At 40.3% G+C, this 22536-nt stretch overlaps 1 protein-coding gene across 1 annotated transcript; it reads left to right on the top strand.

Annotated features, from left to right (window-relative positions):
* Positions 1 to 5572: 5572 nt before the first annotated feature.
* zbbx (zinc finger, B-box domain containing) lies at positions 5573 to 22365 on the top strand. The gene is made up of 7 exons (XM_069669045.1): positions 5573 to 5600; positions 8261 to 8478; positions 10955 to 11114; positions 13959 to 14123; positions 16216 to 16422; positions 16632 to 16704; positions 22138 to 22365. Exons 1-7 carry the CDS (start codon positions 5573 to 5575, stop codon positions 22214 to 22216), a joined length of 930 nt encoding a protein of 309 aa, XP_069525146.1. The 3' UTR covers positions 22217 to 22365.
* Positions 22366 to 22536: the final 171 nt, after the last annotated feature.

Here is a 22536-nt window from a genome sequence, read left to right as displayed (position 1 = left end):
GTTTAATAATAGATATTCCATTGTTTTAGTGATATGCAGATGTGAGGAAGACAGCAGTGTCTCTGGGAAATGTAGAGCTGTTCAGCAACTAATAAACTATTCCTTCCACCTGCTCCAAACTTTTCTAACGTCTGACGATTACAACAGGTTGCAGAGTTTCCCCTCCCCTTCCTGTCTTGGAACCCGAGAGGGAGGGCCATGTGTGTGTCCATGAATAATAAAAGCTGTTTTCATGCATCATGTTGGGACCTCTCCTTTGTTTTAAATTATTATTTCCCCTAGCTGTCAGACCCATGTGGTGATGTGATAGAAAGATTGTTAGAATGAAAGAGGGAGAGTGAGAGAGGTGGCACAGACTTGCAGCAGTAAAACAGCGATAGATCTACATAGACTGACAAGAAAAGAAGATCCAAACATACCGAGTTGTATTACTTTTATTGGCAGGAAGAAACTACAATCAGTTTTAAAGTATTGTCATATTTGTAATAATAAATATGTGTAATGTCACTATACGAGTATGAGGCTGTAGTCCCACATATGTACTGCTGCATCAATAACTAGATGAGGTAAAATAATCTGTACATATTTGTAGATATCGACACATGCAAACAGATAATGACGGAGATATACAGGTACATAAGACCTCTGTTCATCCCTTGCTGTGTCAGCAACATCTTTTAACTTAGATAATTGATCAGTAGAGACCCAAGTCTTCCCTGACCTCTGATCCCTGAAGGAGGAAAGTGTAAGAGAAGACTATTTCTAGTCTACACCATTGTAAACAATTACATTAACCAGCTCTGGCCCTTTCTTGAGCTTTTTTTAAACAGAGTTTTAAGAAAGCACAATTTAATGAGTACATTTTATTTAATGATCTATCTGATGTAAAGTTTAATTATTTGTCTCCTGTTTATCTTTCATCATAGTTGTGTCCACCTTTTCCAATTCTAGTTTACACTAGGTCACCCTACTGTCAAATCAAATGATATGTGGAATCAATTCTAATTTCATTATTAAACAACAAGCGAATTTATACTTTATATATTTAAAGACCAGCTCCAGTCATGTTTTAAGACATATAAAATGCTCTGCTTGAATTAATTGTTTTTTCTGCAAAATATGTTTAATTACCTTGTAAAAATCCCCCCAAGGCATGTCCTCCTTCTCCCTCATTAAAAAATTCCTGAATCTACATAGTCCCCTCCCAATATGCACATTTCCAAGACCCCCCTCCGTCGCGAAAACAAAACATGTCTCTGCCATCGTTTAGTGGCAACTTGTTGAAACTTAGCTAGCTTGAAATGTAGTAATTAGCAGTAGTATTGTTAATGTTAGTAGTCTGCAGTGAGTTTGCAAAAATTATGACAACGGTTACAGCTGGCTCACGCATCGCCATAGGTTGCACATAATGATACGCATAGCGTCACCATCGGTCCATTAACAGGACTGGCTCCTTAGGTTTGTGACGTCTCAAACCTGCCAATCTGAAAACGAGTTTTTTTAGCCTGTCTTTGGTACACTGCAGTTTAAAAGCAGACAGGCCCAGCCATGGAGATGACTGCTTATGTTGTCCCTGATATGTCTTGTAGCATATGAAAAACACCACATGGAGATGTTTACAAGGTGAAACACTTTATTTTCACTGGAGGGGGTCTTTCTGTGACTCTGGTTTCTTCTTAAGAGTAGTTTAAATAAAAAAACAATCTAAAAAAGACTATTATGGAAACAAATGCAGCAACCACAAAATCCAAACAAACTAACATAAAAAGAGTCACTCACAATACATGACTATATTTACCTTGTGCCCCAATTTATGTGTGTATGTGTGCGTGTGTGTGTGTGTGTGTGTGTGTTTACAGCTGAGGAGGAGGATTTTCGGAGCTACTTTGCATCGTTGTTTGCTGTCCCTGTCAGCAGGGGCGGGACTGAGCCTCAGATTACCACACCTGAATCGTGCCTCATCATAGAAGTCCTGGATGAGGTGAGAATGACTCAAACATTTTATTTCCACAAAACTGTTTTACTGACATGAACACACAAAGTGAGACAAACACACGCATGCAGTCATGCATGTGTACACACCCACCCACACACACACACTCACACCAACTTGCAAGGCTTCACAGTCTCCAGTTATTCTTTCTTTCTATTTCTCTCATTCTGCCTCATTCAGGTGTGACATCACTGTTCTCATTTGTTTTCTACAGAGAGATGCAGACAAAGGTGGCGTTCTTCTTCCTGAACACAGGACAGACAACAACAGAAAGTGAGCCTCAATAAAACTAAGTATTTGCTGCAAACTCGCAGGTGCCTTACAAATTCATACTGGCCTGTTGAAAAGTTGAACTGACTGTTTCTAAAACACTGATTGAGAATGAGAGCAACACGTCTACAGACAAGGGAATTTTTTCAGAACGCTTTGAAAAATCTGATTTACTAAACAAGGTTGACAGTATCTATTTATCGACCAAATCCTATTTATACATTTTTTAGCGTGTGTTCAAGGTAATATACCGCAGTGAAAGTCTGCCTCTGAGAAGTAGGTGTGACTTCAAGGCCATCTTATCTAATTTTCAGCGCTTTTAAAGTAGTGTAGTAGATATGATTCATGAGATATAAACAAAAGTTGTGAAAGTGTTTAAGAAGCAATTTATGAACATTTTCAAGCGACTGGTAAACAATCATCTAAACAGCAGCTTCGTTCTCTATTGAATTTGCTCTTTTGCTCTCTTGTGACAAAGGAAGAGATAAAAAATATCACATTAACCTCATATTATAGGACAGTACAAATTGACATGAATATCTTGCCACAATAGAAAGAGCAGTTTGGTGGAGGATGGTGTCAATAGTCAAGGGTTGGGGGACACAACAACCAGACGAGCATAAATTAAAATTCAGTCTGTATTCAAGTAAAATATGTAAAATGTTTTGTTGTCAACTACCAGAAAAGTTATGTGTTTTGTAACATATTTGGCCTTAAAAAGTCTTCTCTTCCCCATGCAGCTGTCCCTCTGGTGAGCAAGTCCTTAGTAAGGGACGAACCAAAGTGCCCCAAACAGCCTTATGTGGTGAGTCCTCAAGAGTCAGCTGCTCTTCTCCCAACACACCAAAAAGCAGCCAAACCAATACCTTAGACCAAGCTGAGTGTGCTGTTCTTTTAGAAGGACAAGTCAAATGGAAAACCATGATGGTGTTCTCTACACCAAGCAGATGATGTTTTGTGATGGGTTTTAATGAATACCTCTCAACATTAAAGGTGCATAAATACAAACATATCTTGAAATCACATTTGAGCTTTACTTGTTGAAATAATGTTTTTTAAGCCTGTGTAGGCCAACGGTACTTAAAATGTAGAAATTATGTAAAAATACATTGATTGACTGCAAAGTTTGAGGAAATACTATTTAAAGACATTAAATATTTAAGGTACTACTGTAAAGTCATTCACAACCTGTTGACTGAGTGTCAAATTACTTTATTTAGTACTTATTTAGACAATGTGAACAAATCTTAATACAATAAATTCTATGTTTTATGTATTCCTTGATCTCATAGAACATGAAGAAAGATATACACTGCCTGGCCAAAAAAAAGTCATACACTCTTATATTTAGTTGAACCACCTTTAGCTTTGATTAAGGCATGCATTCGCCGTGGTATCGTTTGATTTTGATTTTGAAGTGTATGCAATGTCACATTTATTTCTGTCCAGAGTTGCATACATTTTTCGCCAAGATCTTGTATTGATGATGGGGGAGTCAGACCACTGAGTAAAGTCTTCTCCATTACATCCCAAAGATTCTCAATGGGGTTAAGGTCTGTGTGGTGGCCAATCCATGTGTGAAAATGATGTCTCATGCTCCCTGAACCACTCTTTCACAATTTGAGCCCAATGAATCATGTTATTGTCATCTTGGAATATGCCTGTGCCATCAGGGAAGAAAAAATCCATTGATGGAAAAACCTGGTCAATCAGGTAGTCAGCTGACCTCATTTTTTGGGCACATAACGTTGCTGAACCTAGACCTGACAAACCAAAACAACCCCAGATCATAACACTGCCCCTACAGGCTTGTACGGTAGGCTCTAAGCATGATGGGTGCGTCACATCATCCGCCTTCTTACCCTCTTGCGCCCATCACTCTAGAACAGGGTAAATCTGGACTCATCAGACCACATGACCTTTTTCCATTGAGCCAGAGTCCAGTCTTTATGCTCCCTGGCCTCACTGATGAGTGGTTTTCTTAAGGCTACACAGCTGTTTAGTCCCAATCCCTTGAGTTCTCTTTGCATGCTCTTTGCTACTCACTCCATCAGTTATGGTTAAATAACTTGTTGCCAGCTGAAACATATTAATCACACACTAAACACATATTCAAGTGGAAGGCTCTTACCTATTTGCTTAGTTAAATCCAGGTGGTGACATTTGTGTTAGAGAGGCTGTTGTTAAGGCGTGTAGTGTAGTTTAGTGTATTTATTGTCACACTTGCAGATCATCTTGGAAAAGTGAATTAATCACCTGTATTGAATATTGGCCTTTTTGAAAAAATAACAAAGCATTTGCTTGTAAGTTGTAAATCAGTATTGAGCCCTAAGACTTGCAGGCAGCCTTAGTCAAGGACAAAGCTAATTATCCCTGTACCACTGAAAAACTCCTTTGTGTGGGTGTTTTATTTTAATGAAAGAATTATGTGACCACATGCCTGCAAAGGCAGCTAATATCCTCATTGTTATTTGTGTTATCTTTTACACAGCATCGTCCTCTAAAAGTAAGCCATCAGCATGCCCCACTGCTCAGACTCCAAGGACTTCAAAGAAATCAATCAAGACACCAACCTCAATGTCACAAAAGCCTTATTGCTCCCCCACTGTCCATAAATCTAAACCTGCCTGTGGATCACCACAACTTTTGTCCTCTCTCTCATTACCACATTGTCAAACTGAGATCCCTAAATCCTCACACTTCCCAGTCTCTTCTCCGCCTGATGTCTCTCCTTTGGCTAGTGCCACTCCGCTAATCCCAGAGGATCCTCTGCCCCGATCTCCTTCCATACCCTTCTCTCTGAGGTCTACGTTCACACTGTCACCATCAAGCTCCACTGAGTCAACCTTGCTGCCCAGAGTTTACCAATCGACCCCATTACAAAGAGCCTCATACTCATCTCTGCTACCAGTACAACCCCAATCTTCCCAGTTATTCCCACAACCAATCTCATCAGCGAGGCTTTGCCAATCACCCCCAAGCAATCTGCAGTCCCAAAGGCAATCCCAACATTCCCTGTGTGACCCTGAGATTCTCCTATCACATAATCAACTCCAGCTGCCTCTATCACCTGTGTCTTCAAGTCCAAAACCACCGCCAAAATCTAAGAAGCCAAGTCTAACTGGGAGAACCCCTCCAGGTGCATATTCTAGACAAAGGTCAACTCAGACAAATGAGGATTCTCCAGTTTGTATGTCCTTTACCCCCATCTCCAGTGACCATGAATCAACTGTGTCACATCAGGATAGACAGTGTGTTCCACCACATCCATCACTTCTTTTAGATGTCATCCAAACCTCTCCTGTGAATATGGAGGAGAAGGAGGAGCTATCGACAGGTAAGTGGATCGTAATCATGACTGCTTTTTCTTTATGTGTCTTTTAGTGGTGACAAGAACATCAATAGGACATATGAAGTTAACTTGTGATAATGATAAGGTCAGTTACAGTTGGTTTGTATTTTATGAAGGAAAGGTTTTTACTTTTTTTATATGTATTGAAAAATTCTAGAAGATTTTTAAGTAGTGTTATTTAAAGGTGTTGACACGCATTACAGCTTGGCGACTGATCGGACCAAGTTAGTCTGTTACAGTGTAGGTCAGTTGACCATCGTTGCCAAATACAGTCATATAGCGACTGTAATCCTAATCTTTTTCCTCCTGTCTGGATCCATTCAGCGTAAATTGCACTGTATATAAACGGTGTAGACTGCTGGTTGCCTTCCATTATATATTTGTGACGACGTCACACTTGACGTTCTTGCAGGATTTGTGGGGTCTTTTGCACTGCCACAAATCCAGTTGATACTGACCACTCATTCAGTGTGTTCTCTTAAGCTTCTTAACTGAATGATGCACCACTACTATGTGATTGAGATGCAATTTCGGCTTTAACTACACATCTCTAAGTGTGTATCTAAATGGGGTCAGTGACTACAAATGAAACATCAGGTGCTACGCCCACGCTCTGTCAACAAGAGTACAGACAAAACTCTTCCCTATTTACAAAGACAAAACATGTAATCTGAAATCAGCCCTCCTACATTCACATTTGCCAGTCATAAAGCTCTTTGTTTGGTTGGTCCCTATTGAGATTCAGTTCTCCATAAAAGATTCCTCATTATTCAAAATGCATTTGCCAATTTACACCTCTTACATTTACCAGCTTTTGATACACATTTCTCATGGCATAGATCCAGACATTATCAAATTTGGGCTCTGGTACAATTTCATCCAAAAGCAACAAAAAAGGAGGCAGTCATGAATGTGAAAAATGTGTTTTCAACTTGTATTAATGAGAAAAACTTAGGTATTGAGGCGTCTTGTTAGATGGTTGGCTGGGCTTAATCGCTTATTTTATGCCACTGGTGAAATGAAGCAAAACACAGCTTTGACCCAAATCCAACAAGCATTCAATTTTTTCTCTTTGTATGTATTTTTTTTTGCAGTTAGACTCTCACCGGGATGGTCTTTAAAGATGCATGCATACATTTCCAAGTAGCAGGGTTAAGTAAGGGTTTAAAACATTTTTAAGGCAGTTGTAGTGACTAAGCCCCTCACTTTAGCCGCTACTGGTTGCTAATAGGTCCAACTTAGATTACGTGTGCTCAGTATGAAGGAGATTCGTATTTCACCAAAACCTTTTCAATTATGTAACGCTTATTGAGCATTACACTGCCCGTTAACGTATGTTCTAAAACCAAACCAAATAATCTTACCAACGTAGAAAAAACGACAAAACCAGTAAAAACACAACATGCCTCAGCCCATTAGCCACAGCTGTGCTTGCAGGACATGAACTTAAATAACCTTTAGCCTAATTGGCCTCAAATTACGCCCCCTGGTGCCCGGAGGAACAATAAAAACAAATAATACATGGCTCCTACAGCAGTAATGAAATGAATTGTCACTAATAGCAGCAATGATTAGAGTTATTGTAGCAGAATCTTGAAGCTTAATCTTGAAGTCAAATAGGCGGTAAGTTCTGTGTCCACCTACACATCCTTACTTTCCTCTGCACTACGACTATTTTACATCCAATGTGCCTCCATCATACAGTCTGCTTCAGGTTGTTTCTCATAACATTGATTCGATACACTTTGGGGAGATTTCCAGAGACCGTGATTTGGGTTACAAAGAAAATGAGAATTCATATTTACGGATGTGGAAACATAGGTCTTTGCAGTTAAGTGATTCCTGATAGAACACTTTGCCAGGCTACATTTATCCTGAACACAATTCTCAATGGGCAGACAGTTTATATGAATAGAAAACCTGTGAATTTCAATAGTAATGGCTTCCTTTTATTCTGCTGGGCTGTCAAAGCCAATTTACGTCCAAACAAGAAATATATTTTTGTAGTTTTTAAAATATTGATTTGGTTTTTAAATAAACACCTTATTGTTACAAGAGACAGGATGTTTATTACACTGGAAATATGGCCCTGAATTCCCCAAGTATGAAACACACATTAGGATTCACTGATGCACATCTTTCTCATACATGCAGGTGTACAGACACACACACATGCACAAACGCAACCAGGTGTGGACAGGGTATATAAAATTGTAAATATTGAACAGAGGACAGTGAGCTGTGATGATAGTTCACAAGTTTTCCTCCTTGTCTTCTTGCTACTCTGTCAGACTTCCTAACTTCAGACGTTACACTTCTACCTCTCCTCCACAGTCCATCCATCATCTGTTTTCATCCTTTGCATCATTTTCACTCTTCATTTCTTACAGCTCTTTGACCAGTCTGACACTGAATGCCTGCTTTATCAGCTTATTAAAGCATGTTGCGTGTTTGGCGATGTCAGGGACACTCGCATCACATTTCAAATTTTTCATTTGATGTTAGAGATGAAAATGTTGCTTCGCTGATTAAAGTTGATATTCAGTGTGTGGTATATTTTTTAGACTTAGAAAAAAACACCCTTTCCACGTCTTCAGAATTCAAAGTAAAACTTTTATTTTCTGTGTTTGTATTTTTTCGTGCAGACAGTGGAGATGAAATGTCCAGCGATAGCCTCGGCCTGGCTTCACACGAGGAAGACTCTTCAGACGAAGAAGCACAGATCCTCACACATTTAATGAGAGGGAGATCCAGAGAAGAAGAGCGAGGGAATCCTGCCATATCTCATCCAGAAGATTCCCTTGTTGCTGCAGAAAAACAATTGCAGACCGATGAGCAAGAACAGCTGTCAGACCCATCCATGGTAACATGTTTCATTATTCCCACTTGTTTTCTGCTTCTTCCAGAAAGAACCATGGGCTAGAGGGCTGTAATAGCACTATTTTCTAGGGAGCACAAGTCTCTTGCTTGTAAAAGAAAATGATACATTGGAAGGGCCTGATTGTAAAGAATATGAGTTGATTAATACAAAAGAGATTTCACTTTAAACCAGTGTAACATCCATCATCTATACCGCTCATCCTGTTCAGGGTCGCGGGGGGACTGGAGCCTATCCCAGCTGTTATTGGAAGAGAGGCGGGGTACACCCTGGACCGGTAGCCAGTCAATCACAGGGCTGACACATAGAGATAACCATTCATGCCTACACTCACTGGCAATTTAAGAGTAATCAATGAACCTAACGAGCTTGTCTTTGGACTGTGGGAGGAAGCCGGGGTACCGGGGAACATGCAAACACAGAAAGGCCCACTTCGCCTGAACTGGGCTTCGAACTATGAACCTTCTAGCTGTGAGGCTACAGCGCTAACCACTACACTGCAGCCCTTGTAACTCACATTAATCTATTAAATTCCATTTGGAACCTTTGCTACTCACTTTCCAGTTAAAATAGCTCTCAACTTAAATTTTAGAGAGCATTATATCATTGTTACTGTGTAACTTATTAAGTAATAGTACTACTTTTCCTATCTCTTTTTCACTCGCAGTCATCCTTCCAAAGCATAGCAAAGCAAACATACCACTTGTTTTTGATGCAAAGGTTCTCTCATCAAATTGTAAACACAAACACTATTTTCTGTTGTATGAATAAGAATTGAAGTCTGTATAATTACATGAGGACTGCAGCAAACTTTTTTTAACTGGATAAAAGTTATAATTGATATTACTACATCATTTATCAACTTATGTGTTTCCATAATGGCTCTTACAGTTACATGCTAATACACTTAACTTTGTCTTTGAAGTACCTCTGGCCAGTTAATAAAATGGATAAATGGGCGAGTTGTAGAAGTTTTAGAGAACCACAGTGGACATAATCACAGCACAGAATGAGAAGACTTCAGCAACATATACTTAGAGTTTCTCATTGTAGCTGACCTGATCTATTAGATAACATTTGTATCACACTAATTACTTTACATTATTCATCTGTAGCTCAGAGACACCTAGGGCAGCTGTGTTAAAGGTGTACACCATTGAGGGAAGAAAGGAGAAGCAGAGTGGATTAAAAAGACACAGCTTGAATGGTCCTAAATGACCTATCAGCCATTTAATGGTATGAATCCTTTATACTGCCGCAGAGGAATGAAAAAAAGAAAGGGGTGGGGGGGTGCTTTATTAAAAAGCTGGAGCAAAATGAGGTCCATGATTGTGAGGATGGTGGTTATCTGTGGCCTCTGGACCTGAATCAAACTGCTCCTAAAATGATTAGATAGTCATTTTTTCTATATCCCTCTTGGTTTGCCCCCAATCTTTTCTCGCTTCTTGTCCTCCATGTGCTTCCCATACTTACTGTCCACCTTATTGCCTCTGCCTACTTTCTTTCTATTGCTCTGCCCTTCCTCCTTTTTAGTTTACCACTATCTGCAGTTCAGGCAGCTCGTCATCTGCGTCATCCTTTCTGATACAAGGAGACATTGGTCGGCGCAAAGACAATTTTTCCTGCCACACAGCATCATCGTGTTTGGTCTCTTGCCATTTCATTCTCATGCCTGTCTCCTTTCTTTGTCTTTCTCTTGTCATTCTCCATCCTTGCTCCTTCCTCTCTCTTAGCAAAACTATTCCCACTTGCCCTCCTTCCTATTTTCTCCCGGCCCATCTGCAGCGTCTTGCGAAGCTACGGCTAGCATGCTAATGTGTCAGATCTAATCTTAACCAAACAGAGCTTCCTCATTTTACCCCCGTCTCACAGGAGGACACTCGCGCGGGAAGAACAGCTAACCGACCACACTGTCGTGAGATGCTCTCGGCAGCTCCAGGGGTTAATTAAAAATCAATTCATCAAGTGGAAACAAAGGAAACAGGGAGAGAGGGGAATAATCTCCAGTGAAAGACACTGGCTTATTAATATTTACACAGCGGAAAATGGAAAAATACAAATTTTAACACACTTACCTATCTTAATAAAAGTTAAATTGGTATTGAATTTCAGTCTGTCCTTTGAACTGATTTGTTCGGATAGAAATGAAACTCAAGCAGTGAGACAAAACTATTAATTCCTTATCCTCTCTACTCTTTTCACTCTATTTATAGTTCCCTTTCTACACCACCACAATCGACCCCACCCTCCTATCCCCCTTTTAAACTCCCTCCATAATCTATTTCTTTTGTGCATGTCTCCCTTCGGCTCAATCTCCCTCTGTGTATCATCTCTCCATCTCATCCTCACACGATGTGTCTTTCTGTTTCTTCCACTCCTTCCTTTTTAATACCACTTACCCCTCTCTTCCTTCCATCCCTCCGCCCCCTGCATCCGTCCGTCTGTTTCCTTATCCCCTCAGGTGATGCACAAGCAGAGTGCTGGGTCTGGATCAGAGCAGTTCTGTGATCTGGATTTGTCTCCGCCTCTGGGTTTGGACATGAATTCTGGTCACTCCAACACACCAGAACACACAAACTGTGACTCGCTGCACACGAGCCAAAGTGACTCAGAACGTGCAGGTATGTTAAAGAAGAGGAAGTCTTTTGAGACATGCCCATGCTCCTGTTTTATTGACATTTCCTGCTTTATTTTTGGTCATGTTTTCCTATAAACTGCATCAGAAAGTGCCGTTGCTGTTTTTGTGCTTCAAGAGATTAGATTGTGAAGATTACCTCTGTGTCCAACTTTTGCCTGGAGATACTTTCCAATTTGCAAGCGTTATTCATATCACAAAGGCCTCATAATAGGATTTAGAACAAATATGTAAAAACGTAGAGCTTACAAGAGAGATGAAAATGAGTTTTAAACCCAGAGGAGCTCTGGCTGCTTGGTAGAAAACGAGTGATGGGGGACAACACCGATAATTTACTACCGGTGGGTCCGGTGGGAGCGTTCCTGAGATGCCTTTTTATTCTGCCTGTGTGTGTGTGTGTGTGTGTGTGTGTGCCTGTGCGTGTGCGTGTGCGTGTGTGTGTGTGTGTGTGTGTGTCTTTGAATGCTCATGTGTCTTTAGTGTGCTTCTTTTTTTAGACTTATATTTAGTGCCTCAGTTTTCTTAAACTGTAGGTAAACACAGGCACATATTTCATCACAAAGGCACTCTCACAGACAGCACAGTCCTTTCTTCTTTCTTTCTCAGCTGGATAGTGTAGCTATAACAAAGTTTACTTTGATTTTACCTTTCAGAGGAATGTTGAAAGGCATGTGTCACTGCAGTGTCTCCCTTCTTATACAACACCCCTTAAAATGTGCTGCCATTACTGCCTAGAAAATGTAGGAAACTGCAGTTTATAATATACACAAAGCCTAGTGCAGTATAACTTGTAGTTATTGTGTATTGTGCTTATTTTTGTTGCTTTATTTATTGTACTTTATATTTTATTATTACCGATCACGACTGTATGCCTGCGAGAGAAAGCACAGGCATGGTTTATATTTTTTCTTTGTTTCTTTTATCACTTGTTTCTCTTTGAACTCCACCAGACAAATGCTGCTTAACAAGATAGTTTTGAAAACTTCTGACATTATCTGTGCTTGCGTGTTTTAACACTAATGATTTGTAAACTGCCTTTGTCTGTGAGGCGTTCACAATGTTCCACAAGGCTGGTTGAAGTCTTGCTTGATCCTCCAGATTGCAGCAGAGTTAATATTCTGTGGGTTTAATCAGAAGCAATATTTTACATTGCTGCTCCTTACATCTCCTCTTGTTCAGTGCTGTTGAATTACATTTCAAACTGTGGTTACTGCTCTGATTCGGCAAAGAGTCATTATTAATACTTTGTTACTTAAGTAAACTGCTTTGCAATATGATCCGATCAACCTTCATGAAGTCTTAGAGCCCAGCCTTCACTGCTTCATTGTCCGGCCTGCATCAAATGAATGAGGTTGAAAGAGAGAGACTCACAAGGGCGCTGCTACCTTCCTCACACTGTGCTGCTCGTCAAACCCCGCACTGTCTCTGCCGCCATCGTTAAAGCTCCAAAGTTAATGAGAGAGAAAGGTTAGAGAGGAGGAATATCACCTTGACAACCCTCCGCACTCATTTATGTCCCTCCATCCCTCCATCTGTCTCGCTTTTTTTTCCAAGGCAGGGCTGAGATCCAACAGGTTTTATATGTCTCCTGCTCCACCTTTCCACCTCTCTTTCCCTTCTGCCCCTACTCCCCGTCACCTGGTCGCTCCGAAAATGAGGTTGTTAGTGTGCAGATTCTGTCTCGTGTGCATCCAGTTGAACAGAAAGAAAGAGAGAGGGAGACAGATGGACTGACAGACAGGCAGCACAATGACCAGATCTCCATAGATAGAGGGAGAGAAAGAAGAGAGATGCAGGCGGCTGCACAGAGATGCAGCATAGAATTAGACCAGCAGACTATACTAGATGAAGAAACAGGCAGAAAGACAGACTGACAGAATTCCTGTCTTTCCTTGTACACATTTTAAGTCATTTTCAATTTTTGAACCCTCTCCATTTTCTTTAGCCGCTTGCTGTCTGACTCCTCTCCCCCTTTCCTCTTTTCATTTGCAGCTGATTTAGAGTAGTTAGTAGATTCTCCATCCAGTCGATAGTATTAATTGATTGGCTAACCACTGGAGAGAATGAAGAAAACAGCAGTAATTGCATTGCGGCTGTCAAGATTGGCTGAAAAGGCTTGTAAGCAATAGTGGTTTGGTACAGATGCTGCAGCTGATGGAAAAATTGATCATTGTATGAAATCGAATTTACTAAATTCATTTGTTTAGCGTTAGGAGGCAGCGATGGTTTATTTCTGGTGCTTCTATATAGAGGGATGCATTATACGTTTGTGTAGTTTACTTCTCCGAGTGGAAGACTTCAAAACGAGACTCATTGACAACACTAACACTGTAAATCTGCTATAATCTAATGATTTCATCTATTTGTAACCATGACCTAGTTTTACTTTATAAATACATAAACAACCATAAAAATGAACACCGGTGTTTTTCAATTCACACAACAACTATGTATTCTGTGAAGCATCGACGCGATGTCATAACCAGAGTTATTTCATGCATTGGTTCTATACAAAATGACACCCTGTTGGAGTTAGATAGCAAAGCAAATGCATTGCTATTTCCATTTGCTAGCCATACATTCAACTGATAGCAGCGTGACATTGCATGATCTGTGTCCTCAGATTTCATTTCTCTTGTATCCAGATATTCAAAATGTTTTAGAGCATGTAAAGAGCAATAAAAGCATGGGGAAGTTATAGGAGGCTTTTAATAGGGTCAGAAGAGAAATACACAATCGTTTTAAAAAAGTTGTATTCTTTTGCATGTTTTGAGCCATTTTGAGAGTCATTTTTCCTCAATTCAAGTTTGATGTTCCTCAACTCTTTTAGGGTCAGAGGATTTAAGTCCAAGCAGCAGCCTCACTCCCAACACTGAGGAACACCTGCTTATCAGATTGATGAAGGACAACCACACGCAGCCAACTGGAATTCAAATTCACTCAACCACACCCACCAGGAGAGGAGAAATATCAGCAAATGAACTAGGAACATCTGGTAACTGTATGCGTGCCGTGTGTGTGCTATTTGGTTGCACTGTTGTGTGCATGTTGTCTGTGTGAACCCTATCAAACTCGTTGAGCTCTACTTCTCACTGATTTACTCACACACGTGCAGAACTCCATTTCATACACAATTAATACACCTCATTTCTGCACATAGCCACACTTTCTTGGCACTGAGTATGCAGGTTTCTTAAAGAGATTATACTGTATCATACTGAAACACAAACAAGCGCACACACACATACACACACATACTGCGTGGATACACATGCAGGATTGGGAGTTGTTCCAGGAATATGTCCTGTCATCACTTCCCTCGCTCAGATCCCAGAAACACTGCAGTAATCGTATTATGTGGCTATACACATGCACATGCTTGCATTTACACACACACACACGAACACACAGACACCTGAGGGAAGGCACAATAATCTGTTTCATATATATCTAATACCCCCCATAGCTAATCAGTCCTTTTCCATTTAACAACTGTGTTTAAATGCAACCCTGTCATTCTTCCACTCTATTCGTTTAAACTCTCAAGCTATTTAGCCGTCAAATTTTAACGCCTTTATGAAGTTTTTTTATAGATTGTAGTTTAGTATTATTCCCTACGCATCATTTCAGCTCACAAGCTAAAGATAGAGACATTGAGGCACATGGCTTCCAGGTGTAGTTAAGTTGAATACTCACACTTAAAGATGAATACTATGAAAGAAAGTGCGCACTTGTAACACGACTCGAGAGCTCAAATCCTTCTCAACATATTTAATTATAGCATCATAAGGACTCTTGAGTGCTCTTCATGTTTTTTTCAATATTCTTAATACCGCAAGGGGACCTAAGCACAGACGTTTCGGCAAGTTGCCTCACTCAGTGTGCCTCTTTGTGCTGTCTTGTCACTGTGCCGCTCGAGTGTGCTGTCTGACAGCACTCTGAGGAGGCCTTCCCGCCGAAACATCTGTGTTTTAGCTCCCTTGTGATATTAATGAAAGTCTTGAAACAGCTCCTGAGCATCTTCCTGAGTTGGGGCAGGAACTCCTTTTCATGTTTACATTTGCTTTATAGTTCTGTTTTTAGCTATATATATTTTGCATTTTATTTTGTCATGTGAAAAAGATACATCATCTCAAAGCCATATATACAGTATAAGAACAGTTAACAGTAACATATACAGTATATTGCAACATATATATGCACAGTGCATGCAAATCATAAAAGATGAAATCTGACCTTCCAAGGAAGCCTTTGAAGGAGGTAATTTAAAGAGATCAGATTTTAATCTCACTCTCATTTTACACTGAATGCATTTTAAATTGTGCACCGAGCTTTATCAGAATCCACAATCTATATATTTATTTATATATATGTATATGACCTATCGGCTTTGAAATTAAAGTAAATGTAGTCTTCCTCTATGTGTGAGTGCACACGTGTTAGCAGCAACTGTACTGCTGGCATCATTCCCCCCATGCTGTTTGGTTTGACAGTGCAGGTGGTGGTGAAGCACTAAGTGGAGGTTCTGTGCCAGTTGAAAGACAGAACCAGGTATAGAGTGAGGGAGGAGGGACAGAGAGGTAAGGAGACATTGGAAGATTGAAAGAATGAAAGACTTAACACTTGAGCTGGTTAGACAGCACGCAGCATGAGGAATCAGCGTCCCGCGCACACACATACACGCCCAAACCATCATGGCTTCTCAATGGGGGCCTCAGTGTAATTTTCAGTGAGCAGGTGGGGATGGATGTTCAATCTGATTCAATTTGATGTGGCTCGCAGAGGAGTGGGATGAGATACCACTCATTCCACTGACTGTTGTGATCGCCTCTCTCCTGTCTCTCACCCTCTTTCCCCGAGTCCTGAGCTACATTCTCCTCCCCCTCTTCCTTTCACTTTCTCCTGTGTTAGACATCTCCTCTTATCTCTTTTGTGCACTCAACTCTCTGCACCTGTTTGTGTAAGATACTTGAGCACATATCCTCATATCCATCGCAACATCCGTCCTTTCTATCTATCTGTCCTTTCTGTGCACTGGTTAACTTATCCTTCCGTCTCTGAACATATCCTCCTTTTTTCATATTCAGGGTCAAGGTCTAAATCATACAACAAGTCCACACCCACTCTGTGTCACCCTCCAAGGACAGCATTGCGTCCGCTGTCCCGTGCAGCCCAGGAGATCCTGGAGATCTGTAGTGTGGACCAGACAGGCTGCGAGGACCCTGATCTGGACTCTGACACAACTGCACACACACTCAGCGGTCTGGTGCAGGAACTCAGACTCATGACAAAGGGTACAGACACACATATACGGTACACTGCATTCACAAGTCTTGTATATAGACAAACTTTTATAGTATGGCCCTCTGTGATCAACATTTGACTATGTATTTGATGTCTAATGGTAACAATAACCAAACAACAGTGTATTGATTTTTAATGCAGTATGGTTTCAAAGAAATACTATAAGTGTTAACCTCCCTTAATTTCTACTTTTAAACAGGGAAGCAGGATTCACTGTTTGGATCAGGAAACAGTAGATGTCAAGACCAGCATGGAAATGATCAATCTACACGGTTGGTAACACAAGCACACACACTCAACCCACTAACACATTATAATAGTGGTCGCTGAAGGCTCACACTGTGTACATAACCTACTCCTCAAGGATGAACTGAAGTCAATGCAGGTCTCAGAACACAGTGACACACTAGTGTATTTGGTATTTCCCATAGCCTATCCAGAGGTGCACAGAAATCTATTCATTTAATTCTAGGTAACTATCTTTTCAAACTTGCTTATTCAGTCTGATCCCTCACATTAAACCTCTGCACATAATTTTATACACTGTAAATTTGTCTTGTTACTTTTGTTGTTTTATTTTTGCATTGTTTTTAGTTTTTTAACTCTGCTGTGTAAGTTGACTTTGAGTGCTTTGAAAGGCGCCAATAAATAAAATGCATTATTATTATTATCATCATTATTACTAGCTTCTTAACCAGCTGCTAAGTAATCACACAGAAAAAAAAGGTTTCTGCTACAGTACTAATTCCGGTGAGGAATAAAGATTAATGAGTGCTTCCTTCCGGCTCTGTAATCAATGACAGTTAGTAGCCTGTAGTGAGGATCTTTCCTTTACTCTGGTGGCTCTTCACAGCCATCTGAAGGCTGCAGGTATCAGTTCCATCTGTTCCAATTGGAGACATGTTGCACACTGTCAAGCCACAATTATGCTTGGCAGATCTCCTTGTTAAATTTAGTGCAAAAAGCTGCAGACTGTTGGAAAATCACCCAAAACCTCAAACTTGTTTATATGATTAATTACTATGTTTACGGCAGCGTAAATCAACAGGTGTGCTGAAGACTTTAAAACAGTTTCATGAAAATTCATAGATCAACTGAAACTTCTGTGCATAGATATCACCAGCAGTGCTGTCTGTTCTTGTCAGGCCTCCTCTTGTGTTCCATCTAAAGCATTGGATGCTTTGAACTACTATCACTTAAGTGTTACCTGAACTCTGCAATTTAATTACAAAACTGACTGAAAAACACGTAGTAATAAAGAATGTTCTAGTTTGATTTCATACAGGTGTTCCCAGAAACAGGAGAGTTCTATTCTTTAAATCCTCATTTATTTGAGGATCATTGCTATGATCACATTAATGTCGCAGTATGAAGATTAAGCAACTGTTTTGTACGGAGCCCCTCTGCTGACACCTGAGGAAAAAATAATAATGCATGTCCACGAGATAGTAATGTGAGATAATTCCATTGAGTGTGCATCGATGTCGGTGCATCCGCTCATCACCTGAATGTATCCTCACTGCTCTGTCAATAATAAACAAAGAACTTAGTTTAGTTTAAACTTGTATCACATCTGTCAAGACTCGACTTCACAATAAACTGGTGAGAGTTGCCCCCTCCCCATCCAGCTCATCATCTGTAAGTGACAGAATTGAGCTCCATCAGGATGAGAGCACAGCTCTGCGCAGCGCAGAATGGAGGTGCAGACGGGTCCTCTCATCAATCAGACACAAAACAAGAGCAAACTGCACGGAGCAGAGAAACTTCATGGTCATGTTTGTGCTTGATTATCATTAACACAATATGCTTTCTGAATCGGACCTTGAGACGGAGCGGATAGCGGGGGCAATTAATGCGCAATTTATGGCGCTAATAGTGGCCGCAATCCATTCTTTGTGAACTCGTACTAACGGCAGCTCATACCTATTTTAGAACATTTTACACCTTAACAGACAACAAACTTTACACCGCAAGTTCCCACAGATGTGACCTATGACCAGTTCTACTTCTTTTTTGACAGAACAGTGAGGATACATTCAGGTGACAACATCGATGCGCACTTTGGGGCGGTTTATATGAGACACAATGCTTGGCCACGTGTTATTATCGCCTGGCCGCGCATTATAAATTTTTCCTCAGATGTCACCAGAGGGGCTCCGTAGTTTTATTTTAAAACTTTTAGCAGGAATTTCTTGCACATTCACATCAAGCAATCAAATCCAAATGAATAAAACTTCAAAAATAATTTAGAAAAGCCTAAAAAATGACTGAATTTGAAACATTGCTTTTATTTTATTAATAGAACAGCGGTCCAACAATAAGTTTCCTATCCGGATTCTCAAACTCTCTTTGGAAGTCCTCTGTGTTTTTTGGGATGAAAGTAATGAATATGATCGGCCATCCTCTAAAATAGCATTCTATAATGTATGTTAATATTTTCTTTCTGACCCCACCCTATGCAAGATCAGAGATCCCCCAGGATGCCTGGACACACAATTATAAAACCAGCCTGCAGCCCCATTTGTTATTGTCACTGAACATGGAAAAGTAAATTTATCTCCTTCTACCCATGTAGGACATTTGCAAACCCTATTAAATTTAAAGTTGTAAATATGGAGCTGTTTAAATTTCTATACCAGTTTTTTTATTATGTAACACAATTGTATATTTTCCCTCTGTAGCCTTGTAACGTCCTGTTTTTATCTGTGTCCTTTCACCATGATCAGCATGTAATCCATTGCTCTCTCGCCCCCCACTCATCCCAACACACCATTCCAGTGGTCACGATGGGGGGTAATCCCTCTTTTTTTGTGCTCCGTCAATCCCTCTCTCCGTCACATACATAGAGTGTGTAATGGATCGTTAGCCAGCAGAACGACTTTAGCTCTGACAGCATGTTGGGTATCGGGGCCCTAATGTGCCACTGTGTGAGACAGAGAGCAAGTGTGACAATGTATTTTTCTTGTATTTCCGAAACTGTGCGATGTTGATGTTTTGTGTGTGTGTAGTGGGCATAATCTACGCTAGAGGCCTTGTGCTGAGCAGAGCACTGTGAATATCACATTGAGACGTGTAATAACCGGATTAACACATACTACACAGAGGACTCCCAAAACAGCTCCTTACATCCTTCAACATGCACACACACGCAAACCCACAATAACTACCGCACACACAGGTATCATCATTTGTTACTTGTGTAATCTTTAGGTAATTCCTCTCCATTTATGCAGCTTTTGCTCCTTTTGGCAATACTTAGTTTACAGATATTTTGAATACAGGATTTGTAAGATAAAAAGAACTTAAAATGCAACGAGATGCATCTTAGCTTTTACGTTATTTACAGTGCGCATGGAAATATAGAAATTCTAATTCATTTCTGAGATGTAGCCTCTATTGTGTACCTAAAGCAAATGTTTTGCTGTATCAGATTGAAAACAAGTCAAAAGGGTAACTTTGTGTACATTCTTGATGCAGTTTGTACAATAAGATTGCAGAAGTTTAATCTGAAAACTGCAACTTGAATATAGAATTACTCAACCATCCCCAGAGGACCCTTCAGTTAAATGCTGCTCTCGACCACCAGACACTCACAAGGTATTGCAGTATAGATGTATTGCAGAATAGATGCACGATAATGGAGTTCTACTATAGATTGGTTTCCGCTGCCCACCACCACACAGGTTTACAGTGTAATTATGAAGGAGTGGGTTTATAATTCAACCTTGTATAAAACCTATGATATAAACATTTATTTTAGAGTCTATTCCAGTGATAGCATATGTACACTGTGACGTACACCCACACAATGAGAGAATTCACTGCAACAGTATATTGCGTTCAATATGAGTGCATCCATTGATGTGTGTCTGCATTGACCTAGCCTATGTGTACCTCATACCCAGACAACTATTCATCCTTCCTCTTTGTTCTGACTCAACTGCTTCCTGCTGCCAGCCTGTGCTTTAGTGTTGCCTCCATCTATTCAGTGCCTTTGATCTAACCGTCATTCAGTACATAGAGCACCGGAACCAGCGCTGGGCAAGGTAACTGTAAAATATAGTGAGCTAAGCTACCAGTCACTTTATAGTGAATTCAGCTTTACAACACTGAGGCTACCCCCCAGAGAAATGTAGAGAGCTAAGCCACGCCAACACTGCAAAAGCTTTCTACATCAAAGCTATTTCCTTTTACAGTTAACCAGTTTTATTCCAAGTATGATATCATTTTTATTGTTTTTAATATGACCCTATTTTCAACTTTAATACTATTGCGGACCTGTTCTCCTCCTACGTGTTCTGTACTTATCTGTTGACAAGTTGCTGGCTGGTGTTTGCAGACTGCACTGCTGATGGTTAACTCAGTTGGTGTTGGTTGTGTTAGATAACTCAGGAATCGCCTGAATGCGTGTCACATAAACTCAAGGTCCTGTGCCTTTATTGCCCCAAATGGCAATTGCATATGGGGTGTTGTCGTGTACTGATCCTTAGCATTTTTATTTCAGACCACAGCAGAAACTTTGTTGTAGGAATGTGTGTGTGGACACTACTGCACTATTTGATCAATAACAGAGCGAAGCTACTGAAAAGGTATTTAATTCAGCAAAGCTACAACCAAGCTACTGAGAACAGTAACACTACTAACACAGCTATTTGTAATGTGTGACTGCCCATCACTGACGGCAGCACAGCATTGATTTTTGGAAAATTGACTTATTCTGAAATTTTGACATACAGTTAGTACAGTACAGAATGTACAATAACCTATTTCGAATCTTTCAAATGGTTATATAAGTGAACAAACCTGCCCTGCTCTTAACTCTGTAAAGAGTTGCACATGGCCAGTACCAGGATGAATGAATCAGGTAGCAACAGACTGTGAGTCAATAAGTAATAAATAATTTTTTTGAAATTCCCCTTCAGCATCAGAGGCTGTTGGGCATACAGGCATGAATGTGACAAAAATATTAGGCTAGTCAAGTATTCACAATTTGCTGTGGACATTCAGATACACAAACAAACACGCACATGGGCCCACTCACACACAGGATCAAAGGAACGGTCCCCTCCAGGCCTACGCCTGGCCATGATAAGTATGAGAAACATTGAGTGTAATTGGTCCTTTATGACCTTTATGACTGACTCCCTGTAAAATCTGAATATCAGCCTCTGCTGTCTTGTTACACTCAGGGCTAGACGTACATACATTAAAATTGCAGCACAATTCACAATAAAATGCAGTGTTAGTGGGTACAAAGGTGTCTATGATACAAACAGTGCTTGCATGTAAAGTAGACCTTAAAGGCCTGATCAGTTTTTGACAAAGATTGTCAACTCGCTCAGAAAAGGAAAGCAAAAGATGAAAGCCTTCTTAATCACAAAACGTCTTCTTTTATCTTCCTGTTCTTTGAAACTTAGTATCTTCTCTATCTCTAACTTGGATGTGAGGGTTAATTCAGCTGGAATCCAATTTGATTAAGTGCTGTCAAACCATAACACCAGTGAAGACCAATGCTGATGGCACACAAACTTTCAGTTGGGGTCCCGTCTGATTAAAACACAAATGTTCTGGAGCCAGAATGCACAATGTGTGCATGTGAAACTATTTCAAAAGGCTTAGCACACCTGCTCTGTAACCACAGGCTTGTGTTTGAGTGCTCCGCATGGATGATGTTCAGCCTTTGATTGGTGGATTTGGTCTTGCAGGGGCAGAGTCAGCGAGGAACAAAAGGATGAAGAGGCGGCTGCACAGAGAGACCGGCAGAGTGTCCTCTTACTACCCTGAGATATTCACACACAAACACCCCACACAAACACACCTGCTTGTTCAATAAGGCTCGATCAGAATACATGTATATAGATGCATTGTAATGAGAGAAAAAAACTTTAAAAACCCAAGAAGTAATTTAATGAAATGTAATACTTTGAAAAACATTGCCGATATAATTAAAGTGATGATTTTTCTCTCTTTATGTGTGTGTCCATTTTTCTGTGCTCTATGTTTATATGAGGTGCATGTGGATTATCTAAACGTGTAAAACATACGATGAGACCAGTTAACAACAGGAGGGGAGATGACAAGAAGGTAAACAGCGATTTAGCATT

Source organism: Semicossyphus pulcher, unplaced genomic scaffold (assembly GCF_022749685.1).
Source record: "Semicossyphus pulcher isolate SPU_LCO1_2020_fin unplaced genomic scaffold, fSemPul1.0.p SCAF_19, whole genome shotgun sequence".
Lineage (NCBI taxonomy): Eukaryota > Metazoa > Chordata > Actinopteri > Labriformes > Labridae > Semicossyphus > Semicossyphus pulcher.
Note: the sequence above shows the minus strand (reverse complement) of the source record. Positions and strands in the feature narration are given on the sequence as shown.